General features: G+C 40.0%; 1 protein-coding gene across 2 annotated transcripts in view; it reads right to left on the reverse strand.

Moving 5' to 3' along the window:
* slc39a7 (solute carrier family 39 member 7) overlaps positions 1 to 24656 on the reverse strand; it is a 42624-nt gene extending 17968 nt beyond the window's left edge. The window contains exons 1-2 of one of the 2 annotated variants that reach the window (XM_081376737.1): positions 24163 to 24656; positions 2517 to 2854 (exon numbers count right to left, since the gene is read on the reverse strand). In XM_081376737.1, the coding sequence (XP_081232863.1) occupies positions 2517 to 2849 (333 nt within the window). In that variant the 5' untranslated portion in view covers positions 2850 to 2854; positions 24163 to 24656. Of the gene's footprint in view, positions 1 to 346; positions 401 to 2516; positions 2855 to 24162 lie in introns of those variants that run through there. The other variant, XM_081376738.1, reaches the window with a different exon arrangement.
* Between the last annotated feature and the right edge of the window lie 1207 nt (positions 24657 to 25863).

Here is a 25863-nt window from a genome sequence, read left to right on the forward strand (position 1 = left end):
CCTTTAAGACAGAACGCACAGACCCCTTTTGAATATACTGTCTATGTTCGCTTGAGATAACCGACTTTGTTTAAATGGGATACTCGCCAAGACGGGCGTTTTTACATAAACTTGTGTGAATTCGATCGTACAAGCGCAAGACGTGAAGGACAATTCAATTCAGTATTCGCTCGCTGTCTATCAAGATGTTGGTTTTCGAAGCGGTCGCTTTGGATGTTTCGTTCATGGAACTTCTTGACCTGCAAACGTCCTGTAATAATGTAGGGAACCACCCATTATACATAAATCAGGTAACAGTTCAACAGTTCTCGCTCTCGTCAGTTAACGTTAATAATAAGCTACATGCCTCGTTTTACTTTCTTTGCCATTGACATCCAACTGAACTACAAACTTTCCACTGACGTCTGTGAAAAAGGGATGCGCTTGCCAAGCTTGCACGCGTCTGTGCCGCTGCGTGTTTTTCTCTTATCAGCTCGCCCCAAAGCGAGATTTTGTGTCAACATGCAGCAAGCTAACATGGTTATCAATCGTGAACACCACTTCAGGCTTGCTGTGATAGTACTGGGTTACATCACTTGCCCACCGCGGCACCGTTGTTTATCTTTTTTATAGTAATAAAAAAAACATTTAATTCAGTTAGATAACAGAAATAAACGTGTCTGCTCAATTCAGCGTGAACAAGAGTAACAACAGCACAGATCAGCAGCAGGAGTCAGATTTCACCTCACTGCGCCCATTTCGCCTCACTGACAAGACGATGGAAGAAGATTTGGTTTCAAAGCAAAGTGGAAAAGCGCCTCTTTAAACGAGTTTGTCATAGTACTGTTTTTTTTTTTTTATTAAGAATAATAATGAACCCACTAGAGCTGCATTATTCAGGCTAAAATGAGAATCACGATTTTTTTTACTTGGAATAAAGATCTTGGAATAAAGCTTTATTATTTTAAATATCTACAAATCCTGAACATTATGTTACCAAACAAGATAGAAACAAAATAAGACATAATACTTTTGCTTCAGTGAAATAAATTAAATAAATGCAGTAAACAAAAAGAATGTAATATTTAAATAAATAATGACAATTAAACATTGACAACATTCAAAGGTATTATGCCAGGCTAGACCTATTAAATATTCTTAGCAAGAAACACTAGCCTATCAACATTTTTGGGTATGGTGTTGCGTTGAATAGCGTTGCTTTCATAGACGTTTGTTTCATCTGGCCGCTGGTACTTTGTGATTGAGTTTCATTTTAACCATCTCATACTGTAGTTTAAGATAAGTTTTTAACTGAGAAGTTTTATAATAGTTTTGCTTTTCATTTATTACTTAAAGCTCACTTGAAGTTTTTCGATAGCTACTACATTAAAAACTACTAGCCTAACTGATAAAGTTCACATATTATTTAAAACAAGTGAACAGTCAGTAATAAAATAAGAACAAATACAAAAAAAAAAACAAAAAAAAAAAAACAAGCAGAGATGAATACTAAATAACAAAGTTAACAAAGTCTAACAGTATATTCAGGTACAAAAATTAATAATTAAGCCTAAATGTAAAATAACACTATTTGTTCACTGTATAAATTAAATATACTTTAATCTTCGTTAAAGCTGTATTTTATTGTTTTATTTATATCAATGACACAGAAAACAGAATATATATATATATATATTATTATTAAGTGTGTGCTGTCACTTTCAGACTGCACGGAACGAAAAAAAAACCTGACAAACATCCGTTTCTTTCTCAGCTGTTTACATATGACATAAACGAGAGAATACTTGTCGAGACGGTCATTTAGACAATTTTGTGTTTATGTGTCCATTCAAGGGTAAGGAAATGCGAAAGAGGAATCAATTCTGCATTCGAGCGCTGTCTGACACGCCACCCTCTCCCTCTGCCTCTCCCTCTCCGCTGCGAGTGTGTGTGGCTGGGGGCTGTGCGCACAGATAATGCGCGAGTCCCGTTTTTCGGCTCTTCTTCCGCAATTAAAATTGTTTGAATGTGTAAATTGGCAAGACAATACACGTTCAAATTATAAACTTTCACTCTATGATGGTTTAATTTAACAGTTAATCCGCGAATCACATGCATGCCGAACCGAATCTAGTGCGATCCGTTCCACTCCTAGCGCGTTTTATCTCATTGAATATCATTGGCAGAATTGTAGAAATGCAGGATTAAGATCGCATGGGGGGTTGAATCGAGATCGCGATCTTTTAACAATTAATCGTGCAGCTCTAGAACCCACCAATCAAACAATTGCCACCCCCGAATTGGCGCTAATTCAAAAGCGAAAGTAAAATGCACATGAGCATTCAGAATTAACTATAAGGTTGCAAAAGATTTATAAGTACTTTATTACTGTATGCTCAAATGTTCATTAATTTAACAAAATACATTTGATCCCAAAAGACATATCCCTGACATATTGTAACAACTGATAAGGAATACAATAACCCTAGAGGCATCATATGAATCTATTAGTATACTAATCTATCATCATGTTTTACCTGCATCCATAGCTCCACCATGTTCCGTCTCCCTGCTTCTACATGGCTTTTCAATCGCTCAGCTCCATGATCATGTGTGTGCCCGTGGTCGTGTGTGTGCCCGTGGTCGTGCGTGTGTCCGTGATCGTGGTGCTCCTCTTTGTCATGGGGCAGGTTAGCTTCAGCACTCCATTTGCTTGCCCCATGATGCATCTTCCCCCCACCATGCGAGTGACCGTGGCAACCCCCATCACCATGGGAGTGTCCATGATGATGGTGGGAGTGAGCGAGTATCTGCTGGGACATTAAGATCCCAGCAGTGAATAGCAATAGAGATTTGCTGAAGGTCCACATTCCTCCTGAAAAGAAAGGAAACATTGTTTTTAAACTCACACAAACATATTCTGAATCATCAGTGCCATAATATGAGTGGATTTCAGTATCTGGTTAGTTGATGCATGACATGTCTATGCACTTATTATTCCTTAAAAGATACTTTCATTGTTAAATTAAAACTGCCCGTCATGGCAGCAAGTCACTGTTAATGAGTGAGTCATTGAGTTTCAACCGATTCATTCAAACGGCTGATTCATTCAGGAACAAAACATTTGACTGAGTGAGTCATTCAAACAAATCATTAATTGGGGGATGACGTCAAAATGACTAATTCGCCCCTGGTTAGGGGTGGCCGATATAGCCTCAAAATTATATCACGATATTTCAAGAATATTTGCGATAATGATATTTATGACAATATAGACTTATTTTTTTAGAAAATGTTCTTATCACATTTATCTCACTTAAATGTTTGCTCACTCATTGCGTTTTTACAATGGGGTAATTTTATTGTTAAGAGTTTACACAACACAAGAAAGCTTGATTTCAATATTTGAATTAAATTGAAAGAAGTAGCAAAAATGTATATAAAATAATAAAGATACAAATAAAGAAAAAAGTTGTTGGGTAGGTCTAACACTAGTATTCAGAAATACTACAGAAACTGAATAAAGTAATCAAATGTAAAATAACAGTCTTTTAGTTCTGATTCCTGACTAAATTAAATACATATGCTATTAATTCTCATTTCTTACAATTAAAGCTATCTTTTGTTATTTTGACGACAACATTGATGACAGACACATATGGCTGCTGTCACTTTTACTGCTAGTACACAGATTGTTGCGGCGATCTGCCGGGAGGTGTGTCTGCGCGCGGGCGCATATGACAGCAGCCTTGATTCTACATGCGCGTAACAGCGAGCGTGCAGCTCCGCAGCGCGCCTCAGCAGGTGAGCGAAATTAGGTTAATTAGTAGCACACGCCAGAAACCTTCAGACAATAGAAGTGGCGTGAGTTTGTTCAGGTTGGCAACGCAGCTAAGAACAGCAGAGGAAAGAAGTCGCTAAAGAATCACGGATTTAAAACTTATGGGAAAAGGAAAAGATCAAAAGGGCTACCGGTAAGATTACATCTTTACTGGACTGAAGACTGTTTAAATGTGATTGCTGGCTACATAGTCTGTATGGGCAAGTGAAATGTATAGTCTGTTGATAGAGATGCATTGTTAAGTGCACTATTAATTGCACTATTAATAGATTGAAGCTAAAACATTTCTGTATATTGGGTAAATGTTTAGCTTTGTACAAAGAGACTTAACCATTTCTGAACAGAAGTAATCTTATGCTAATCCATAGTAAAATCATTTAGAATGCTTGATTACATTTAGGTTGAAATTATAAATGAAATATGTCATATATAAATTCTGTATAGAATGGTCTAGGTTAAACAAAGGGAACAGGTTAATTTAAAAGTAAATGGGTCTAAAAGTAGAGCTGGCTTTCTGGTAATTCAATGCCTGATTTACATTGTTTACCTGGGTTGATAAATAATGAATTAATGGTTAATCTAAGTGTAAAATATACATACCCTTTGCCTGATGTACTTTGCTGTGCTTTATTGTATTTGATGTGAAATATTGAACTTTATTTAATTTGTTTTATTTGTTGTATGTTTAAAGGTTTTTCACCTTCCTTGTTTACTGGTCAAATAAATTGAAGAACGAGTGAAATCCTGAGTCTGATCAAGTCCTTCCTTTTTTAAGTGTGGGAAGCCATGATGTTTTGAATACACTTGACAGTGAAAAACCGCCGTGACCAGTGACCATCGGAGATTCGCGAAGATTCTGCTTGCGGCCACAACCGAGAGGGAAGACACTCCACTTGGGGCCTGAAGGATAAAGCTGCTGTTCGTCAATTGAAGAGAGCAAAATGGCAAAGTCACTTGATGATTTGAAAGTGGAGAGGACCACAGCTAAGAGACTTTTCTCCCGTCTTGCCAATAGCATTACGAGGACCCACACAGAGATGTCTATAGAGGAGTTAAAGGAGAACTTCAAGAAGCTTACACTAGAGAGCTCCAGAGTCATGGAAGCAAACGAAGAGATCGAGGCCGCTTACATGGCAGAGTCCAATGCAGCTGCTGCAGAGGAGCTGAGTGACTTACTGAGAGCCGACGTAGAAAAGACGGAGGAATATTGTAAGCAAAAGACTAAAGAAGTTAAACTCCTAATTCGAGAGACACTCTGGGTCGTATATGGAGAAAAAGAACTGTTCCTAGCTCTACATGTTGCAGAGAGTGAGTGCAAAAATGTCTCCTCCACCCAGCTAGACGTAACTCTGGAGGCTTATGAGTTCATGCTGGCCCACTTAGAGAAGTTGGTGCTCAAGGCAAAGGAAGCGCACCAAAACTGGAACCGCTGGGCTTCGCCAGCCGAGCAAGGAGACGCTGATGGCCGCCTAAGAGCACTTGAGGTGCACTTTCCCCAGCTGGTGTCGCGGAAGGCCGCCTTCATCAAAGCAGCAAGAATAAAACCAGACACTGAAGAACCCCCAGGCCGCCGTTTAGCTCCAGTGGCAGCGATAAAGCTGAAAGCCACAGCTCTACCAAAGTTTGCCGGTAACCAGCGAGGCTACTACAGATGGAGGCAAGAATGGGAGGCTCTGCAGAGACAAGGCGAACCAACCGGCTCCAAAGAGGTAAAGAAATTTCAACTGCTTGATAGCCTTGATGAGAAGGTGGCCAGGGATCTATGCCTGTCAACATACAACTCATCAGACGAGATCTTCCGAATCCTGGAGAACCGGTTTGGGAACCAAGTCACCATCGCTCTCGAGATCATCGAGGAGCTACAAGCAACTCCACCAGTCAGGAGTGGCCAGCCAAGAAAAGTCATAGAGCTCATCCAAACTGTGGAAAAGGCCCTTTATGATTTAGGTGAACTGGATAATGTAGATGCCATAAAGAACCCGATAGTGACTAAATCCATCGAGGGCAAGCTCCCAGAAACACTGAAGAAGGACTGGCTTACCTATGCTGCTGATGAGAGAAACGCTGTTAACCGTCAGAACCGTTTCGACAAGCTTATCACGTACCTGAAATCACAAGAATCCATATATGAACAACTAGATCAGCTGAAAGACGTCGTCGAACCCACCAAGGAGAAGACCAAGTCTCTTAAGTATGCCAGAACAAAGACAACCAAGACCAGCAGTGAAACAGCAGGCTGCATCATTTGTGGTGACCCAAAGCACAGAAAGAAACTATATTTCTGCAGAAAGTTTAGGGCTAACCTAAAGCCAGCGGAGAAGAGGGACGCAGCGTAACAAATCGGTGCCTGCAAGAGATGCCTTGAAGTCCACAACGACGACTACTGCAGGAAAACTACTTACCTGTGCGGGAATCCAGAGTGTAAAGAACAACACCACTTTCTTCTTTGTCCAGTTGCCAGATCCCAGCCTCAAAGAACACCCAAGTCCAGTCCAGTGGGAACTGAGGGCAAAAGATATACTGAAATTCAAGAAAAGTTCCTCTCCAAACTTACACCGGAGCTGGCGCAGCAATGTCAAGACGCCTTCTGCAACGTAGCATCCAGGGCATACAACTCCACTGTAGCTGAAAGAGGTCTTCTGGAGGACAACTGCTTAAAGGAGTACCCAGTGATCCTAATGCTCCTTGACGTCACTGCCAACGATGGAAAAAGAATAGGGACCCTCATTGATTTGGCATCAGACACGAACTACATAACACACAGAGCTGCGAGCAAGTTGAACCTGAGAAGTGAAGATGTGACTCTGGTGGTTTACGGGGTTGGAGGGATGAAAGTGTCTGTCGCAACCAAGCGTTACCTCCTTAGGATACGTGTTGGCACTCCCAGAGGGACCCTCAGGTCACACCAATTGATCTGCTATGGACTTGATAAAATTGCAGAAGTTCACAGGCATGTTCCAGCTGTCAAGTTACAGAAGATATTCCCAGATATTTCCCTCAAAGACCTCGCAAGACCGAGGGAAATACAACTCCTGATCAGCCACAAAGAAGGGCAGCTGGTACCCCAGAAAGTTCGTTCCGTCTGTGACCTGGTGCTCTGGGACGGCCCGCTCGGTAAGACCATCGGAGGCACGCACCCGGACCTCTTTGAAGAAGTCACATTAATGGCCCATACGTCAAAGACGCACTTCGCAAGATCCATGAGAACCGCAGCAGTCAATTACACTGAACTCACCTGTAAAAATCCAGTCTCTTGCCAGTCTCCCGACCAATCCAGCACCCAGTCCAATACAGCCACTAGCAGCAGAGACTTTTTAAAGTGGTGGAAATGGGAAAGCATCGGAGCCGCTTGTGAGCTGAGATGTGGAGGATGTCGCTGCGGGAATTGCCAACCTGGGGGGAAAGAAATGACGCTGGCTGAAGAACGAGAGATGGAGAGGGTGAGAGATGGCTTGACGTATGTGAAAAGAGATCACCACAGCCCTGAACCACACTGGCATGTCAAGTATCCATGGACAGAGGATCCAACATTGCTCCCCAACAACAGGAGAGCAGTTGAAGCCACATTTCACAGAACGGAGAAGCAGCTGGCAAAAGAACCCGAGTGGAAAATGGCCTATGCTTCACAAGTCCATGAAATGGTTAATCGCGAAGCTGCAGTGAAGCTGTCCAAAGAAGAGCTGCAGAGCTGGACGGGGCCAGCGTGGTACATAAGTCATCTGATTGCACTAAATCCACACTCAGTCTCTACCCCAGTGAGGCTAGTGTGGAACAGCAGCCAGAGGTACAGAGGCCTAAGCTTGAACGATATACTGATCAAAGGTCCTGACGTCCTGAATCCGATCAGAGCCGTCCTGCTGAGGTTCCGAGCTGGTGTCTTTGCTGCCCTTGGTGACATCCGCAAGATGTACAACTCTGTCTGGCTGGAGGAAAGAGAGGTCCACCTGCACAGGTTCCTGTGGCGCGACACTGAAGATGCAGAGATAGAGGATTTCGCCATAACAAGTGTCAACATCGGAGACAAAGCTGCTGGTTGCATAGCTCAAGTCGCCATGCGAGAGACCGCCAACTTACCTCTATTCAGCCACTTCAAAGAGGAGAAACGTGTGCTGGAGGAAGATGTATATGTTGATGACATCATAACTTCTCACAACAACCTTGACCACCTGAAACTCCTCACGTCCAACATCGAGCAAATCCTTAAAGCAGGAGGATTCTTTATGAAGCCCTGGGTCTACTCCGATCAAAGTGGGAGGAAAGGGCAGAGAGGTGAGAAGATGGAGTCAAAGACCGTGATCCTGCCAAACCAGTTAACTGAAGAGGATAACAAAGCCCTTGGCCTCGGTTACACCATTGAAGACGACAAGTTACACGTCATGGTTGCAGTGAACTTCTCCAAGAAAAGGAGAAAAATGCGCCTTGGCCAGGACTTACTGAGGGAAGAAGTAAGAAGCCAAACCCCAGACCCACTCACCAGAAGAGAACTGCTAAGCCAAGTCTCTGGTCTTTATGATCCCCTCGGCCTTGTGGCTCCAGCAAAACAGAAGGGAGCCATCCTGATCCGAAAAGCTTTTCAAGAAGCGAAAGTGATGCACTGCATAGAAGACACCTGGGATGCCACCTTGTCCAAAGAACTCAGAGAAGACGCAGTAAAGCTCCTCGAAGAGTATGCTGACCTGAGGCTACTCAGATTCACCAGAGCCCTCACACCGCCAGATCCAGATGGACGACCATGTGGCATCACCTTCTCTGACGGTAGTGAGCATGCATATGGCGCCGTGCTGTACCTTCGTTGGAGCTGCAGCCATGGTGTCGTTGTGAGGCTAGTCGAATCTAAGGCCAAGCTGACCCCTCTAGACCACAAGGGTGACCCTGTGAAAGCCGAGTTGTGCGGAGCAGTCTTTGCAGCTCGGCTGAAAAACTACTTCCAGAAACACTGCAGAATCGATGTCGAGAGGTGGTACCATCTCGTCGACAGTCAGACCATCTTGGGCGCAATACAGCGTGAAAGTTATGGTTATCAGACCTTCTTTGCGAATCGAGTTGGCGAGATCCAGAGCAGTACTGACATCCGAGATTGGTTGTGGATTCCAGGGTCGGCGAACATTGCAGATATCATCACCAGAGGGGCCAGTCCTGATAATCTAACGGAGGAATCCGAGTGGCAGTCGGGTCCACAGTTCCTTCAGCTTCCTGAGAGTGAGTGGCTGAAAAAATCAGCCAAAGATATTGCTGCACAGGCAGGAGACAATATCACAAAAATGCAGAAGAAAACATTTGTTGCAGTACTCACCCGAAGTCAACAGAAAGCGAAAGATCCAATCAGAGTCCAGGAGACAGAGTCCAAGTCCAGAAGACCACCGGCAGTAGCAGCAGTCCAAAAGCTATTGGACGAAAGGCGCTTCAGCAGTCTAAGACGGCTGGTCGGGGCGGTGGCATGGACTTGGAGAGCAGCTAAGAAGTTCCTGTGTACTAAGATTGGAGAGAAAGAAAAGTGGGAGGTAGTAGAGTCATCTGGTGTCATCACGGTCAATGAAAGAGAAGAAGTGTTCCGGAACCTATGCCTGGCAGCACAAGAGGGCGTACACTTTCCGAATACAACAACGGACAGACTGGTTGTTTACAAGGATCAAACAAGTGGACTCCTGATGTGTGGTGGCAGGATCCAAACCTTCAAAGAGGACCAGAAAGCTGTTCCCCTGCTACCTTTCCAGACCTGGATCTCCACCCTCCTAGCCCGAGAAGCACACAGTGAGGGACATGATGGAGTGGCAGGGACTTTGCTGCGGATGCGAAAAAAAGCATGGGTCATCAGGGGAAGAATTATCGCCCAAAAAATCGTTGACAAGTGTGTCATTTGCAAGAAGGCAAAAGCAAAAACCTGTCAGCAAATAATGGGAAACTTACCTGAGGAGAGGTCAAGCCCGGCTGTACCATTTCAATTCACGTCTGTTGACCTGTTCGGACCGTACCAAGTGAAGGATGATGTCAAAAGGAGAGTGAGCATGAAAGTATGGGGTGTACTCTTTTGCTGCATGTCGAGCCGAGCCATCCATGTCGAACTGGCAAGCACGCTAACAACAGAGAGCTTTCTACTTGCTTACCAGAGGTTCACTTCTGTCCGAGGCCATCCTCAGAAGATCTGGTCCGATCCAGGTACAAATTTTATTGGAGCAAAACTTGCCCTACAAGAGATGTACACTTACCTGAGACAACAAAGCAAAGGGTCACTTGAAGAATATGCTGCCAAGAATGGGACTTACTGGGCATGGAAAATCCTTCCAGCCAACTCACCTCACCGAAATGGCGCTGCCGAAGCTGCTGTCAAGATCACCAAAAAAGCTCTCCAAAGTCTTGGTAAAGGAGGAGGCCTTACCTACGGCGAATTCCTGATGGTGCTCAAGCTAGCTGCCAACCTTGCCAATGAAAGGCCTATCGACGCCAGAGTCCAGAGCCGTGAAGACCGCATCCAATACATCAGTCCGAACACCCTGTTGCTTGGTCGAGCCACACAAAGTGGAGATTTCAAAGCATTCGACTACACTACTTACCCCTTCAAAAGGTTACAAGAGATGCAAACTCAAGTTAACTACTTTTGGAAGTCCTGGAGCCAGCTTGCAGGTCCAAACCTGTTCATCCGCAGCAAGTGGCATACTGCCGAAAGAAATGTTGCCATTGGAGACATAGTTTGGCTCTGCGACCAAAATGCACTAAGGGGGCAGTTCAAGCTGGCAAGAGTCATCAGTGTGAATGCAGATTCCAAAGGCATCGTCCGGGATGTCCACGTGAAAGTCTCTCCAAGTGGGTGTGTTCAGGCGAAGACTCCAAAACCTCTTACCAAAGAGTCTGGGTCTAAGGAGAAGGATTTCCAGGGTACCATACTGCATCGGGACGTGCGGCGCCTCGTCGTCCTCGTCCCAGCAGAAGATCAATTCGACGGGGATCAGCTCGCCTGAGAGGTGCGATCTTTCCGGTCGCACCGCGCAAAGATCGAGTGGGAGGTGTTGCGGCGATCTGCCGGGAGGTGTGTCTGCGCGCGGGCGCATATGACAGCAGCCTTGATTCTACATGCGCGTAACAGCGAGCGTGCAGCTCCGCAGCGCGCCTCAGCAGGTGAGCGAAATTAGGTTAATTAGTAGCACACGCCAGAAACCTTCAGACAATAGAAGTGGCGTGAGTTTGTTCAGGTTGGCAACGCAGCTAAGAACAGCAGAGGAAAGAAGTCGCTAAAGAATCACGGATTTAAAACTTATGGGAAAAGGAAAAGATCAAAAGGGCTACCGGTAAGCTCACATCTTTACTGGACTCTGAAGACTGTTTAAATGTGATTGCTGGCTACATAGTCTGTATGGGCAAGTGAAATGTATAGTCTGTTGATAGAGATGCATTGTTAAGTGCACTATTAATTGCACTATTAATAGATTGAAGCTAAAACATTTCTGTATATTGGGTAAATGTTTAGCTTTGTACAAAGAGACTTAACCATTTCTGAACAGAAGTAATCTTATGCTAATCCATAGTAAAATCGTTTAGAATGCTTGATTACATTTAGGTTGAAATTATAAATGAAATATGTCATATATAAATTCTGTATAGAATGGTCTAGGTTAAACAAAGGGAACAGGTTAATTTAAAAGTAAATGGGTCTAAAAGTAGAGCTGGCTTTCTGGTAATTCAATGCCTGATTTACATTGTTTACCTGGGTTGATAAATAATGAATTAATGGTTAATCTAAGTGTAAAATATACATACCCTTTGCCTGATGTACTTTGCTGTGCTTTATTGTATTTGATGTGAAATATTGAACTTTATTTAATTTGTTTTATTTGTTGTATGTTTAAAGGTTTTTCACCTTCCTTGTTTACTGGTCAAATAAATTGAAGAACGAGTGAAATCCTGAGTCTGATCAAGTCCTTCCTTTTTCAAGTGTGGGAAGCCATGATGTTTTGAATACACTTGACACAGATCCATTGCTGTTTTCATTATACTGTCTGTCACACTGTCACATGTGTTTTATACATAACCGACTGTGTTTACAAGAATACTTACCAAGACCGTAATTTTGACACAATTTTGAACAATTGAACAATTTTTTTTTGTGCATATTTTGCAAAATATTGTGCTTTGTTGGAGGTCAGGGGCCGTATTCACAAAGCATTTTATCTTACCACTAGGAGTACTCCTAAATCGCACTAAAAGATTTTAGCTAGGAGTTTTCTCTTAAAAGTTATTCACAACGCCTTTCAGACCGACTCTTAGTAAAGAAAAATGACAATTCCTAAACTAAGAGTGAGTCTTTGTTGCTATGGATGACGTCATTACTCATGCACGAGCTTGACTGAAGTGACCACCTTGATTGGCTGATGATTGTAACGCGGGAATGATTCCAAACACCTCCCCTACGATGATGAGTGACAGGTGACAGGTCTGAGAATGCGTGCGCTACACAAGTAGTGCGAAGGACGGAAGATGATGAATAACTGAATAAATAGCCTAAATGAATAAAGAGTAAGGCCAAACAAATAGCCTATAGCCTAATGAAACATATGGATTGATGCAATATCTTTGCAACATTATTGAATTAATCTGACTGTCACTATATGCCTCTGCCTACGTTTGCAAAGAGAAGAACATTTTAATTTGATTCACAATGAAACGTTACAAATAGTTTGCATGTAATGAGTAGCCTAGTTTTGGTTGTTGTTGGTGGCGTTATTGCATCCCTAGTTATGCCTACAATGCAAAATTGTTCCCTCGCGATTGGAAGCTCCTGTAGCCGCCGCATACGCATTTCAAAACATCGCAACGTGAAATGCCACAAAAAGCGGTTTGTGAATAGGTCTTAGTGAGTTAGGAGTCCTCTCGACTTCTTTTAAGCTGTCCCAGGCTTAGGTGCTACTTTTAGGGCTAAAATGCTTCGTGAATTACTCTTAGTCAAAAAAATTAGGAGTCCTAAAGTTACGAGTGACACGCCCATTATTTTTAGGAGTTGCTCCTAAATTCGCCAGTTAGGAGCTACTTTTAGCCTTAAAATTCTTTGTGAATACGGCCCCTGACCTCTTGTAACCAAACCACTTCCATTATATTGAAGTAGCTCCCTTTTTATGTACTAATCGGAGGCTGACAGGCTGCTCTTATTCTCAGACAGGTGTTGTTGTTGTGTGCGCTAGAGAACGTAAATGCGCCATACGTCATCATTGATATCGCAATATGACACTTTTTTTATCATGTAAAAATTTATACCGGTATTATCGTGGACGGTATGATATGGCACACCCCTACCCCTTGTTCCCTCAAGATTTTCCTATGATGTTTTATAGTGGGGTGGGGTGGGGGTGATGTGCTATTCAATTTATGAGTAAAATAAAGCCTGTGGTAAACATAACTTGACGATACTCAAATTAAATTAGGCTGGGTTTACACAAGTCTTGCAAGTCTTGATGCACAGATCTGGGGCCGTATTCACAAAACATCTTAAGGCTAAAAGTAGCTCCTAACTTGCCGATTTAGGAGAAACTCTTAAAAATATAGATAGCCTAACATAAAAAATATAAACATTTTAGGACTGAAAATTTTTAGAATCTGTGAATTTTTTTTTTTTAATCTGTGAAAAGTTAGGAGTAGGCAATAGGCAATAGAGCCTTGGGTGCTGAGCCTTTTCTTCATAAATGCAATAAATATTTTGATTTATAGATTTTTATCTGTGATGACATAAAGGTTAATTTATGTACAGGCAAAATGCATTGAATGATGGAGAAAAAGACATTGCGATCAAGTTGAAAATAATGTCGTATCATCAGCTCTGATAGACTTGTGGTCAGCTCGAGTCACCTGTGTTAGTTGTTTTCACAAGTTCACACTTACAAATGATCAAATAGAGTTAAAGAATATAATAAGCGTATATGGCGTGCTGTCCGAGGAGATCGAGGGCTCCGAGCTCGGAATTTAGCCCAAACCCAGAGAGTACTTCCTCGTATCCCCAGCTGAGAGTGAGTCGGGGAGGCAGAGGGGTGCAGAAAACTGTTGAGGTAACTAGGTCGGCTGTGTGTGTATATATTTTATATATATATGCCTCCTCTCAAACTGATTTGAATGTGCTCCTCCAGAACTTTGTTAATAAAACATAATTTGTTGCTTGAATTCTGCAATCTCTTGAGATGCAGACGTGTAAGAGGCTGACAATTAGCTGAACATTTACTTGTTTAATAGTGACACTTAGTCTTCATTTTTTAATCTTTATTGAATATGGCAAAATGATACCTGATATGTTATGATAGTTCTACAATATTTATGATTAAATCACTGACAGAGACACCTCCTCTATCAGCCAATCACTGGAAGCGTATTGACATCATCCATAGCAATGAGGTCAACCCCGCCCTTTTTCTTAGCTTAAGACTTTTCTCTATTCCTTAGTAAAAGTTGGGCTCAGCAGCTTTGTAAATAGGTTAAGAGAAAACTCTTAACTAAGAACTTTTACTGCTATTTAGGAGAACTCTTAGTGGTAAGATAAAATGTTTAGTGAATATGGCCCCAGATGTCCAGATATCGGATATGTATTGGATAAAACCACATTTTGAAGTAGCTCAGAACAGATGCAAAAAAAAAAAAAACGAATCTTGTGTGGATTTTGTGGTGTGCAAAGAAATTCCGATCCGTGTCAGATTAGAGTAAAAAAAAAGAAATATCCGATTTTATTTTTTTGTGCCAGTGAAAACGCAGCCTTACTTCTGGGTTTTGTAGGCCAAAATCACGGACGGAAGTTAGCATTTTAGCAGTTCCGGTTCCATCGTCCCAAAGTCAATGGGTTTTTTAATGGGATTTTGGTTAGGCTAAATGGCTGACATAAGGTCTGTGGTGAACACAAGCTCAAGTCAAGACACTTTCATATTTTATTCTACGACATAAAATACATCAGTATTACCCCACTCATGATTTTTTTATTGCTGTTATGTGTCTTGAAAAGGCTGTTGCTAACAAGTGGCTGAATGGGACTACAGAGGCAGTCAGGAACATGAAACGTCATCACGTTGAAAAGGTAAGCTCAGTCTGCTTTTACTCAACTTTATTTCTAGAGCACTTTTAAAGTCCTCAATGGGTACCAAAGTGCTGTACATAAAAATAACAAAATTAAACAAATACCTACAACCAAAAATACATAGAAATTACAGCACATTATTAAAACCTAAGCAAAATAAATAAGTTTTTAACTTTCTCTGAAAAGACCCTAGAGGAGATGTTTTTAAAGACAATGGGAGCTCATCCCAGAGTCTGGGTGCTGGCACAGAAAAAGCTCTATTAACCTCTACATTTCAAATGCGATCGAGGAACCGTCAGACACAGCTGATCATTGGAGCGAAGCGATCTCAAAGGTTGATGTAAACTGATTAAATCAGAGATATACTTAAGTGCTAAGTCATGGAGAGATTTGTAAATATAATAATACTTTATACTGGATTCTGTATCGAATTGGTAACCAATGTAATGAAATCAATAACGGAGCAGCCGAGAGAGGAGTCCTGACTCACACCCAGGTACAAAGCGTTACAGTAATCCAAATGAGAAGACACAAATGCGTGAACCTTCTCCAAATCATTAAAAGAGAGGAAAGACTTCAACTTGGCTATAGATCTCAGATTTAAAAAAAAAAGAAACTATTTTTAACAACTGCATTTATTTGATTGTCAAATTTAAGCTCAGAGTAAAAAATAAAGCCAAGGTTTTTCACAAAGTAATGTTTTTTTTTTTTTTTTCTGGAAGCAATGACAGATTGTCATTAGTATCCATACCATTTCCCTTTTGACCAAAGACAATACATTTTGACTTGCCCTCGACTTGGAGAAACTTGGAGAAAGTTATTTGCCAACCAACACTTCACATCAGCCAAACAGTTAGGCTATACAAAGACTCAAGAGAGGATTGCTCACCATATTTTATAGGGAAATACATTTGAGAATCATCAGCATATAGATGGTAATACCATGCTTATCAAAATCTTTCCTAATGGAACCAAATAAAGGGAAAATAAAAAGTCCCAAAATCGAGCCCTGAGGAACACCACACGTTAGTGGCACTACAGATGACGAGCAGTTTCCCAAACTGGCTGAAATGGTTCTACCCTTAAGATATGAGGAAGACCAATCCAAGGCTAGACCCTGGATACCAACTTGGTCTTTAAAGGTCCCATTCCATGGATTATTTTATTATTTTATAATGTTTCCTGTAGGGGTGTCCATGGTTAACCGATTAACCGTTAAAAATTGCGTAACCGAGTGAAACATTTTGCTCGGTTAAGTGGCGTCAATGGCGTGCATTGAATTTAGTTGTAATACATTTTTGCACCACCAGAGACCGCTAGACCAGTTTTCTAATATGAAGCGGGCAAAGAAAGCGCACGTCCGAGAGTGAAGGCTGTGCGCGAGCCAGAAACAAATATAGTCAGTCAGTATCCGCGCCACTGATCGCAGAGCCGCAGAGCCACAGCTTTACACCAGCAGTTTAAACCCCGCGCATGCGCAGTTTCATCACAACAGTTTTACCCGCAGAGTCCGTTTACTGTTACATTAACCCATACAATTTGTATTATGCATTTCCTAAACATGTACTTGCTAATCAAACACTTTATATGAACAAACTACTAATCTATAAAACACAATCGGTCTTCTGACCTTTTACTATTGTGTTGATATGCGCGAGGGAGAGAGAGCAATACAGCGCTCGTGTTGTTTGAAGGCGGTGAGTGCGCGCGCGCGGCCGGGGCTCTCTCACTGTTTGTTCTTATGCGCCCTGTCCACTGATCTAAATAATTTGTTACGACGACTTATTTGTTCCCTCGTTTTAATAAATCGTGGACACGTTGAACTAATTCCCTCCCTCATTTTGATTTAACGAATTACAACGTGGCCAAAAACAGTTTTTTTGTGAATTGGTGAATATTCAGGTGAATTGTTTCGTGGCCATGAATTAATAATACCACAGCACGTTTTACAAGACCCTTCTCGATCGCAGCGGCAACGAGCACTTTGATCACTTGATTTAAAAAACAAAACATTTCAGCGCTAGATCGCCAAAAAAAAAAAACGAAACGAAATCTCTGCTAGTTAACTGGAGATGTTTTGTTTATTTGTATTCTTATTCGTGCCGCGAGATGTTTCAAAAGTGGTGGGGACAATATCGACCTTAGAAAATAGTGGTGGGGACATGTCCCACCCGCAAATTTCGCCTATCTCGGGGTTGCGGTGCGCACACTATGGTTAACCGAGTATTAACCGCTAAGGGCCTCGGTTAACGGTTAATGGACTTGAAAACGTGCAGCTGTAGTTTCCTGGGGTGCCCTTATAATGTTAGTATGTTTTTTAGATCAAAAATTGTTATAATTTAGAAATAAAAGGCATATTTCCTAGCCTGATTTCATCCCCTGATTTGAACGCTCTGTTTGAAGGGGCGTGTCTGCTGAGAGACTTCAGCGTAAACGCCCTCTGCTGTGATTGGCTGACATGCTTGCATATGAAATGTCTGGCATTACATGTGGAACTATCTGGAAAACTTTTACTATTACAGCTATTATACGTTTTTACTATTACAGCTATCGGGATTAACGAATCCTGAGAAGTTTAGGCCTAAGTATTTAGATCTATTTCAATCACATAAAAGGTTGCAGTGATGAGCATTGAGCAGATGACAGTCTGTTGATCGCATGAAAAAAGATCTTATCATTGCAACGCAGTTTCTGCACTCACTAATGATTTCACCAATGCAAACATGAGGTATATAAATACAGTAAGAGATTCGTTGTGCAGTGTAACAGCGTCATTGATTTCATAACGAGTTTTGGCAAGTGTCCAGATAAACTCGCGCTGTGTGATTGACAGCTTGGGCGATTGGAAAGGGATTGTTCTTTGATCGCTTTCTGTAGCCTATATTAATCACAGTTTAAGTAAGATTATTTTCATCCTACTAAGAGAAACGATGTGAAGTTGATCGCTACTTCCATAGTAAATCACTACTTAGGCTACCGCTTGCTGGAATATAGTTGAAATTGCCCCCTTCGTCAGTATGAAACGCTGAGAGAAGCCTGCTTGATATTATCCCAGGTTAGAAAAACAGTCCGTGGTGAAATGGACAGAGCAAACTAACAACTTCGAATTAAACTTTTGCGGTATCCGACTATAGATAAACATCAACCACGTCTGTTGACATTTCGCCATCAATACGCCTGTATTCCTGTGGGCGGAGGTTAGTCAAAACACGGTTTTAAAGACGTCATTAAAGAAGGAAGTAGAGGGGTGTAGTCCAATCCAGCCGTTTGATGTAGTCAACTTCTGTTAAATAAAATATCTCGCTTGGCATTTAACTTTGAGCTTCATAATTTTACAGATATTATTTATACTCTTACTTATACTCAGACTCTGTACTATGACCAACTCTGAAGACTGATTGAAATCTGTCAAGAATATTATTACTAACTAAAAAATCATTAAGTTGTGCAAACACAATCTTCTCTAATATTTTTTAAATAAAAGACAATTTTGAGATTGGACGGAAATTATTCATGTCAGAGGAATCAAGATTTGCTTTCCTAAGAAGGGGTTGAATGATAGCATGTTTGAAGCTACTTGGAACAATACCTGTAGACAATCAACTATTGACAAATAGATAGCACACTTGGACCAACTGAGTCCACAAACTCTTTAAATAAAGCAGATGGGATAACATCACATGAAGAACAAGTAGGCCTAGGCTTCACATGTGCAACTAGGCTATGTCTTTAAGTTGTGACAGAGACACAGGAACAAAACAGGACAATTGTTTCAAAGGAGCAACAAAGGTAACAGGATCATTACTAAAAGATAAAATCCGAAAACGAATTCCAACAATCTTACCAGTCATTTTCTTTATTTAAACTTTTCACATGTGTCCACGGAAAAAGAAATTGAGGGAAGGATAGCAGGTTTAAGTGCTATATTAATTAGGGATGCACGATTTATCGACCACATATCGATATCGGCCGATAAATTATCATTTTTGATGTTATCATTATCGATCCGATAAGAAAATTAGGCCGATATATCAAAGCCGATAGATAATTATTTAGCCTACTTCAGTTGAGAGATGCACGCTGTTCGCCATGATGGTTTTGAATGATTGGAATAACTTCGAAAAGGAAGATACAGGTAAGTGCAACATGTGCAGCACAAATCTGTCATATAAGCTACATTATAATGAAAAAAAAAACTACTGTAAAAGAATGCCAGTGTTTCAGCGCGACGAGCGCGTTGTGGCGGAAAGAGCACGTCTATGGAGTCAAGCAGCACAGTCAAGTTCGCTTGAGCACTCACAGTATTTTGTGCCATTGTTGTGTATATATATGATTAATCTCAATAGAATGCGTTTGGTTGAGTTAATGAACGATGCAGTAAAGCGCTTCATAGTAGCCTACTGGTGATCAACTTTAGCGTGCGCAGCTCAAACAGCAATGCACATTTATAACTATAATTGGGACTGTCATATACATGCCATTATAATGAGAACACTATTGTAATAAAACGTTATCTGGGTTAGTTGCCGTTTCAGCGCGTTGTTGTGTGAATAGCGCGTCCAGAACAGGGATTACACGTTCTGACCAGCACAGTCAAGTTCGCTTGTGCAGCATTCACGTAATTTTGTGCAGATATAAGTCGTAAAATTAACGTAAAATTAAAATTAATTAATATCTGATTAATCTCACATAGGATGCGTTTCGTTGAGTTAAAAACCCCACTACAAAAGTTCTTCAGTTTTCCGGTGCTCATTCTCTTCAGGTTCGGTGCGCACGATTAAACTGTAATGCAAAATATTAAAAGCTATAATTGGGACTGCATATACATATCATTATTTTTGTAATGAAATAGTTGTAAATTATTTGAGTATAGTTACATTCTTCAGCAACCGTTGAGTTCATTAACCTTCTAGCAAAGCGGTTCAGTTTACAGGTGTTCATTCTCTTCAGCTTCAGCGAACGCAGCTCAAACCGAAATGATGTAATTTGAAACAGTAGCCTAATATTAAAGATGTTTACTATTATTGTAATTTCAAAAACATTGATGCGTTATTATTAATAACTAGCACTTTTTTGTTCTCGAATTATTTTCATCAACAATATGGTTTGATTACAATTATTTCCGTGCGGAGGCAATTCCATTTTATTTATCCATGGCACATGCATTTTGTTTCTTTATATGCAGCCCAAGGTTATCAAATGACTTGTTTGCATTACCATTTTGTCTATTTAAATGGAGAAAAATCTATCATAACTTCAGTAAACTATGGAGTGCCGCAATGATCTGTGTTAGGCCCTCTGTTATTCTCAATATATATGCTTCCACTTGGAAATATTATAAAGAAACATGGAATTAGTTTCCATTGTTATGCTGATGACACTCAAATCTATATTTCATCACGGCCGGATGAAAACGCTAAATTATCCAAACTGACAGAGTGTGTTAAAGATATAAAAGATTGGATGACGCGCAATTTTCTTTTATTAAATCCAGACAAGACAGAGGTACTAATCATCGGTTCAAAAAAACGCCCACAAAACCTCTCACAATACAACTTTAACATAGTAGGATCATCCTGTTACTTTATCATCTACAGTAAAAGACCTGGGTGTTATATTAGACTGCAACCTGTCTTTTGATAATAATATTTCATATGTTACAAGAACAGCCTTTTTCCACCTTAGAAACATTGCTAAGCTACGTAACATGCTATCAGTTTCTGATGCAGAAAAGTTAGTTCATGCATTCATGACCTCGAGACTAGATTACTGTAATGCTTTATTAGCTGGTTGTCCTGCATCCTCAATAAACAAGCTACAGTTAGTCCAAAATGCAGCCGCTAGAGTTCTTACTAGATCAAGAAAATATGATCATATAACACCAATTTTATCATCACTACATTGGCTATAAAGTTCCCTATTAATTACAAGGTATTGCTACTGACTTATAAAGCCCTAAACGGCTTAGCTCCAGTTTATTTAACGGATCTTCTATCGCCCTATAATCCATCGCACTCTTTAAGATCACTAAATTCTAGGCTTTTGGTCATACCTAGGATATCTAGGTCCACCAAAGGAGGGAGAGCATTTTCACATTTAGCTCCAAAACTTCCTGATACTGTTCGTTGCTCAAACTCGCTCTCCCAGTTTAAAACTAGATTAAAGACGCATCTCTTCAGCCAGGCATTCATATAATACTTTTAATCTTACAGTTAAATCCGACCTGTAGTTTATAAACACCAGAGGAGAACTGGCCCCCGACTGAGCCTGGGTTCTCCCAAGGTTTTTTTTTTTTTTCTCCATTAGGTCACCTGATGGAGTTTTTCGGTTCCTTGCCACTGTTGCCTTTGGCTTGCTCAGTTGGGGATATTTGGGGATATTATTTTATTTTATTTAATTAATCAATCAACAATACTATTGATCAGCATTACCAAACGTGGACGTTTTCCACTAGAAACAAACATTGATGTATTATTTTAATTTAATACTGTGAAGCTGCTTTGATACAACCTGTGTTGTGAAAAGCGCTATATAAATAAACTTGACTTGACTTGATTATTTAGGTAGGCTATTCTATTTTAATTGTATTTAAATTTTTTGTTAGGCAATAGATTTTTTGGTAACACTTTACAATAAGGTCTCATTTATTAACTAACATGAACTTAACAGAGAGCAATAGCCTTTGTTAATGTTAGTTAATAAGAAGTCAGCACATGGTGCTAGGCCTGTCACGATAACAAATTTTGCTGGACGATAAATTGTCCAAGAAATTATTGCGATAAACGATAATATTGTCGTTCGAGACCATTTTCATCTAATGTAATGATAATGGCATAATAATGCAGGTACACCTTTTCAAAGATCTATAAACTTGTATTTCTTAAGAATATTAAACATTGAAAACGGAAAAACATTTTAAATATCCACAAAAAATGAACAAAACTAACAAAAACAATAAAAGCAATGGACTCTAAATGTCTGTTAACAAAAAAATTCACCTGAATAAATACCAAAAACAATAAATAAAATGGATGTAAACAAAATTGCACTTCAAAAAATATTAAACTATAGGCTCAGACATATAGTGATACATTCCATAACAGGCAAAACTGCTGGTTAGGACCTTTGTAAACAAATTTAAAAAAAGCCTCAACAGGATACCACAGCATTTTGTCCTCCTGTTACATGTCGACTAAACAAACGCCCGAGTGATTTTGTAATTTACTGCCGGGAAGACGGAGACGCGCTTTATTGCGTGTATATGCTACGCACTGAAAATACTTGGTTAGGATTAGGGGTAAGGTGTGCGTGCGTATTACACGCCATAAAGTGCAAAAACTATTTTTGGCGTATAAATGGCACGAGAAATAACATTCGTGGTATAGATACGCATTTTCATGAGATTGGGCTCGATGTCGCGTTTGGCTTTAAAACCAATTCCATCTTTTTCTTTTTTTCCCCCTCCAACTCACAACTAGCGTCTTCTCTCTCTCCCGGCAGTCCCGCCTGCGCTTTCCCATACAAAGACCATGTGACTGACAAGCGCCGCGGCGCCGCCTCCCCACACAAAAACCATGCAACTGACAAGAGGGTTTCCTCCTATACGCTAAGGAACCGAGAGTGGTCATCCAGTCTATTTGGTAGAGAGAGATAGAGACGAGGAAAACAAACAAGCATGCAAATGGAATTATCGTGGCCGGAAAAATTATCGAGTTTTTTTTTTTTTATCGTGCGATTAATTGATTTATTGACTATCGCGACAGGCCTACATGGTGCTGCACCATGGCTCCAAAAATGTGAAAAATGTAATGACAGACTCACACCTTTTTATCAATTTCCTTGTTGAGCACCCAATTTGAGCAACATACTGCTTTGCTGTGGATGCACACATTGGATATGATTTTAATGTTAGTTAATAAAATATTTGCGTTAATGTTAGTTCACAGTGCATTATTAACTAATGTTAACAGATACAACTTTGGATCTTAAAAATGTCTTAGAAAATGTTGAGCTTAACATTAACTAAGATTAATAAATGCTGTAGAAGTATTGTTCATTAATTGTTGGTTCATGTTAACTAATGCTATCAAAATGAAACCTTATTATAAAGTGTTACCATTTTTTAATAAAGAAAGTTGGCCATAGGAGTGTAACATTCATTTTAAAAGTTAAGGACTCTTACACTGGTTCAAACTAGGCTACTGTATTTGATTTATGTTGAAGTGTTTGGGCCATGCCTTTTAATGGTGAACATTTTGGTTTTTGTATTCAGGATATCAAAGTATATACAAATTTGAAATGTTTTAAATGCTTTCAAATGTAAAGAATTATCGGTTATCAGTATCGGCCACAATTTTCATATCGGTGCATCCCTAATATTAATAATAGAGAAAACAGCTTAATTATACTCATAATTGCGATCTTATAAACTTTTCTAACTCAAACGTTCTGGGAAAATGTTTTTAGATAAAAACTGAAAGAGTTGTCGGAAGCTTGGTGATGAGTGACGTTAAATTCGTGGGGCCGTGGAATAGGCCTAGTTCCTTTATAGTCAACCTTTAGCTTTTTACTTCTGACGACTGCATTTAGGCTTTTGGGTTGTGTTCGTCTGTGATAATTAAGTTACCTTGATGGACAAGTGCAAGTATCAAACTTTTGATCACAGAGGTTGTTTTTAGCAATAATCCAAAAGGAGCCAGTGTGATGCTAACTGCCGATTGGCCTATAAAGTGACGTCATAACTGACATATCAGAATAACATTCTCCCCCAAAGTGGACCTGACAGGAAGATCACACACATTTATAAGAAAAACAATGACATTTCAAGAGGGCAGTTATTATAAGATGATACTTATTAAATAGCAATGCCCATCCAAATAAATATTTACAGACTCAAGCATAACGAGGAAAACATAACTATGACTTACTAAAAGTGATTTATCTTAAAACCGTGGGAAACCTGGAGTCAACAGACAGACAATTACTTAACCAAGCCAAACAATCTTAAAATAAATATTCAGAGTATAAAAACACTTGTTTTTCAGTAACCACGCTAAAGAGAAAATGGTGTTAAATAAAAAGCATCTGTTGGTGATGGATCGGCTCCAGTAAAATATTAGAGATAGATAAATCAAGACCCAGGTCTTATCACTATGATCTTGTGTATTTAAAAAAGATTATCACTTATCTGCAGTATCAACAAACAGCAAATAAATCTACCTATAGAGTGAACAGACCAGTGATCAGTATAGTAAACACACGACACGATTAGTCTCACATAGTGCAATGATCATCGTGTAAATACCTGCTGCTGATGAAAACGCCTTGTAGACTGCGCACTGTATCACAATCAACAGTCTACTAGCCGTGCACGCGTCTAGTAATATTATAATTTGCAAAGACTTCGATTATTTTCACTGTCGGTGGAGTAGAGACCATGAGATGCTACTACTGCTCACACTCAAACCGACGTGGCATATTGTCAACGCAGTAAAGTGCCGCGAGACTTTAGAGTTGTGTGTTCAAAAAGACATGAGACAATGAAATAACGCGATATTACAGCCACGCGTCAAGCCAGATCATAGAGCCGGATGCGAATGGTGTAGGCTACGTTAAATACTACTGAACCATTAAAAAAACTATGTATCACTTGTATTATTTTAAAGGTATCTTTCTGTAGTTGTACACGATTAGAGGGGTGAATCAGAGAAAGATGATTATATTCTAAGAAAATTACTGCAATATTTGGGCGGCAAATGTTGTTCACTGTTTCCTGCGACGAGACATAGTTATTACTCCACCAGTGGGCGCGCGGGGACTTTCAGGTGCATTAAACGAAATTCAAATTGTGGGACCTTTTGTTCCTTTGGAGGAATTTGCAATCTAATAATAGGCTAAGTACTAACTCAAAGAATATTATACAGTGTTTTCCCCCCAGCAGTAAAGATTTTGTCTATAAAATAACTGTCCACTTATCATAATTGATTGTTTTTCTTACAACTTAGCCAGTAAAATCTCAATAACAACTTCATAATTCATCTTGAATTCAATATATATATATATATATATATATATATATATATATATATATATATATATATATATATATGAATGAAAGCCCAGAAATGCAAGCCCATGTAAAGAAGTTTTACATTATGCTGTGTATGAAAGTTCAAGTCTGATGAATTGTGACCTGTGAATTCGCATGATGAGAAAATGTGTAACCAATAGATGATAAATGTAACTTTCAGAGTGTATTGAAAGCATGTGCTGAAATTTAATCAAGTTATGACAGCTACCTGCCATGCTACTGTAGTTGTCGGATAGCAACATATAGTGGGGGACATGAAGATCTGACAGGATTTAAGGGATAAGAATCCCAATAGTGAAAAAGGGAGACAAAGGGACTAACAGTGATGAAGATGCGATTTGTCATTAAATCTAATGATATGGTTAATTTTGCAGGAATTTTGTGACTATAGTGATGATCATGATTAATTATATGATAGGCTATATAATTATGACATATCTATGTTTAGTCAGATGTACATATTAAAAAACAAGTAATAAAAACCATAGACTGTAAAAAAATCAGTGAGTGTTTTAGCGCAATTTTCTCACGTCATGGGATCACAACACTAAGAGATAGTAAATCTTTTCCTGGATTTTTTTTTGTGCGTTCCCGAGATTAGACCTTCCTTAAAGGAACACTCCGACTTTTTGGGACTTTAGCTTATTCACAGTATCCCCCAGAGTTAGATAAGTCCATACATACCTTTTTCATTTCTGTGCGTTCTGTAAGTGTTATTTGATGCACCCACCGCTAGCCTAGCTTAGCACAAAGACTGGACGTAAATGGATAATGGTAGCATACTAATCCCAATAAGTGACAAAATAATGCAAACATTTTCCTATTTACATGTTGTGATCTGTATAGTCACAGCATGTACAAATAACAAGGCTATACGAGACAGAGACCATTTTTAATCGTATAAATACTGGGAAC

This window comes from Scardinius erythrophthalmus, assembly GCF_964197995.2.
Source record: "Scardinius erythrophthalmus genome assembly, chromosome: 10".
Taxonomy (NCBI): Eukaryota; Metazoa; Chordata; class Actinopteri; order Cypriniformes; family Leuciscidae; genus Scardinius; species Scardinius erythrophthalmus.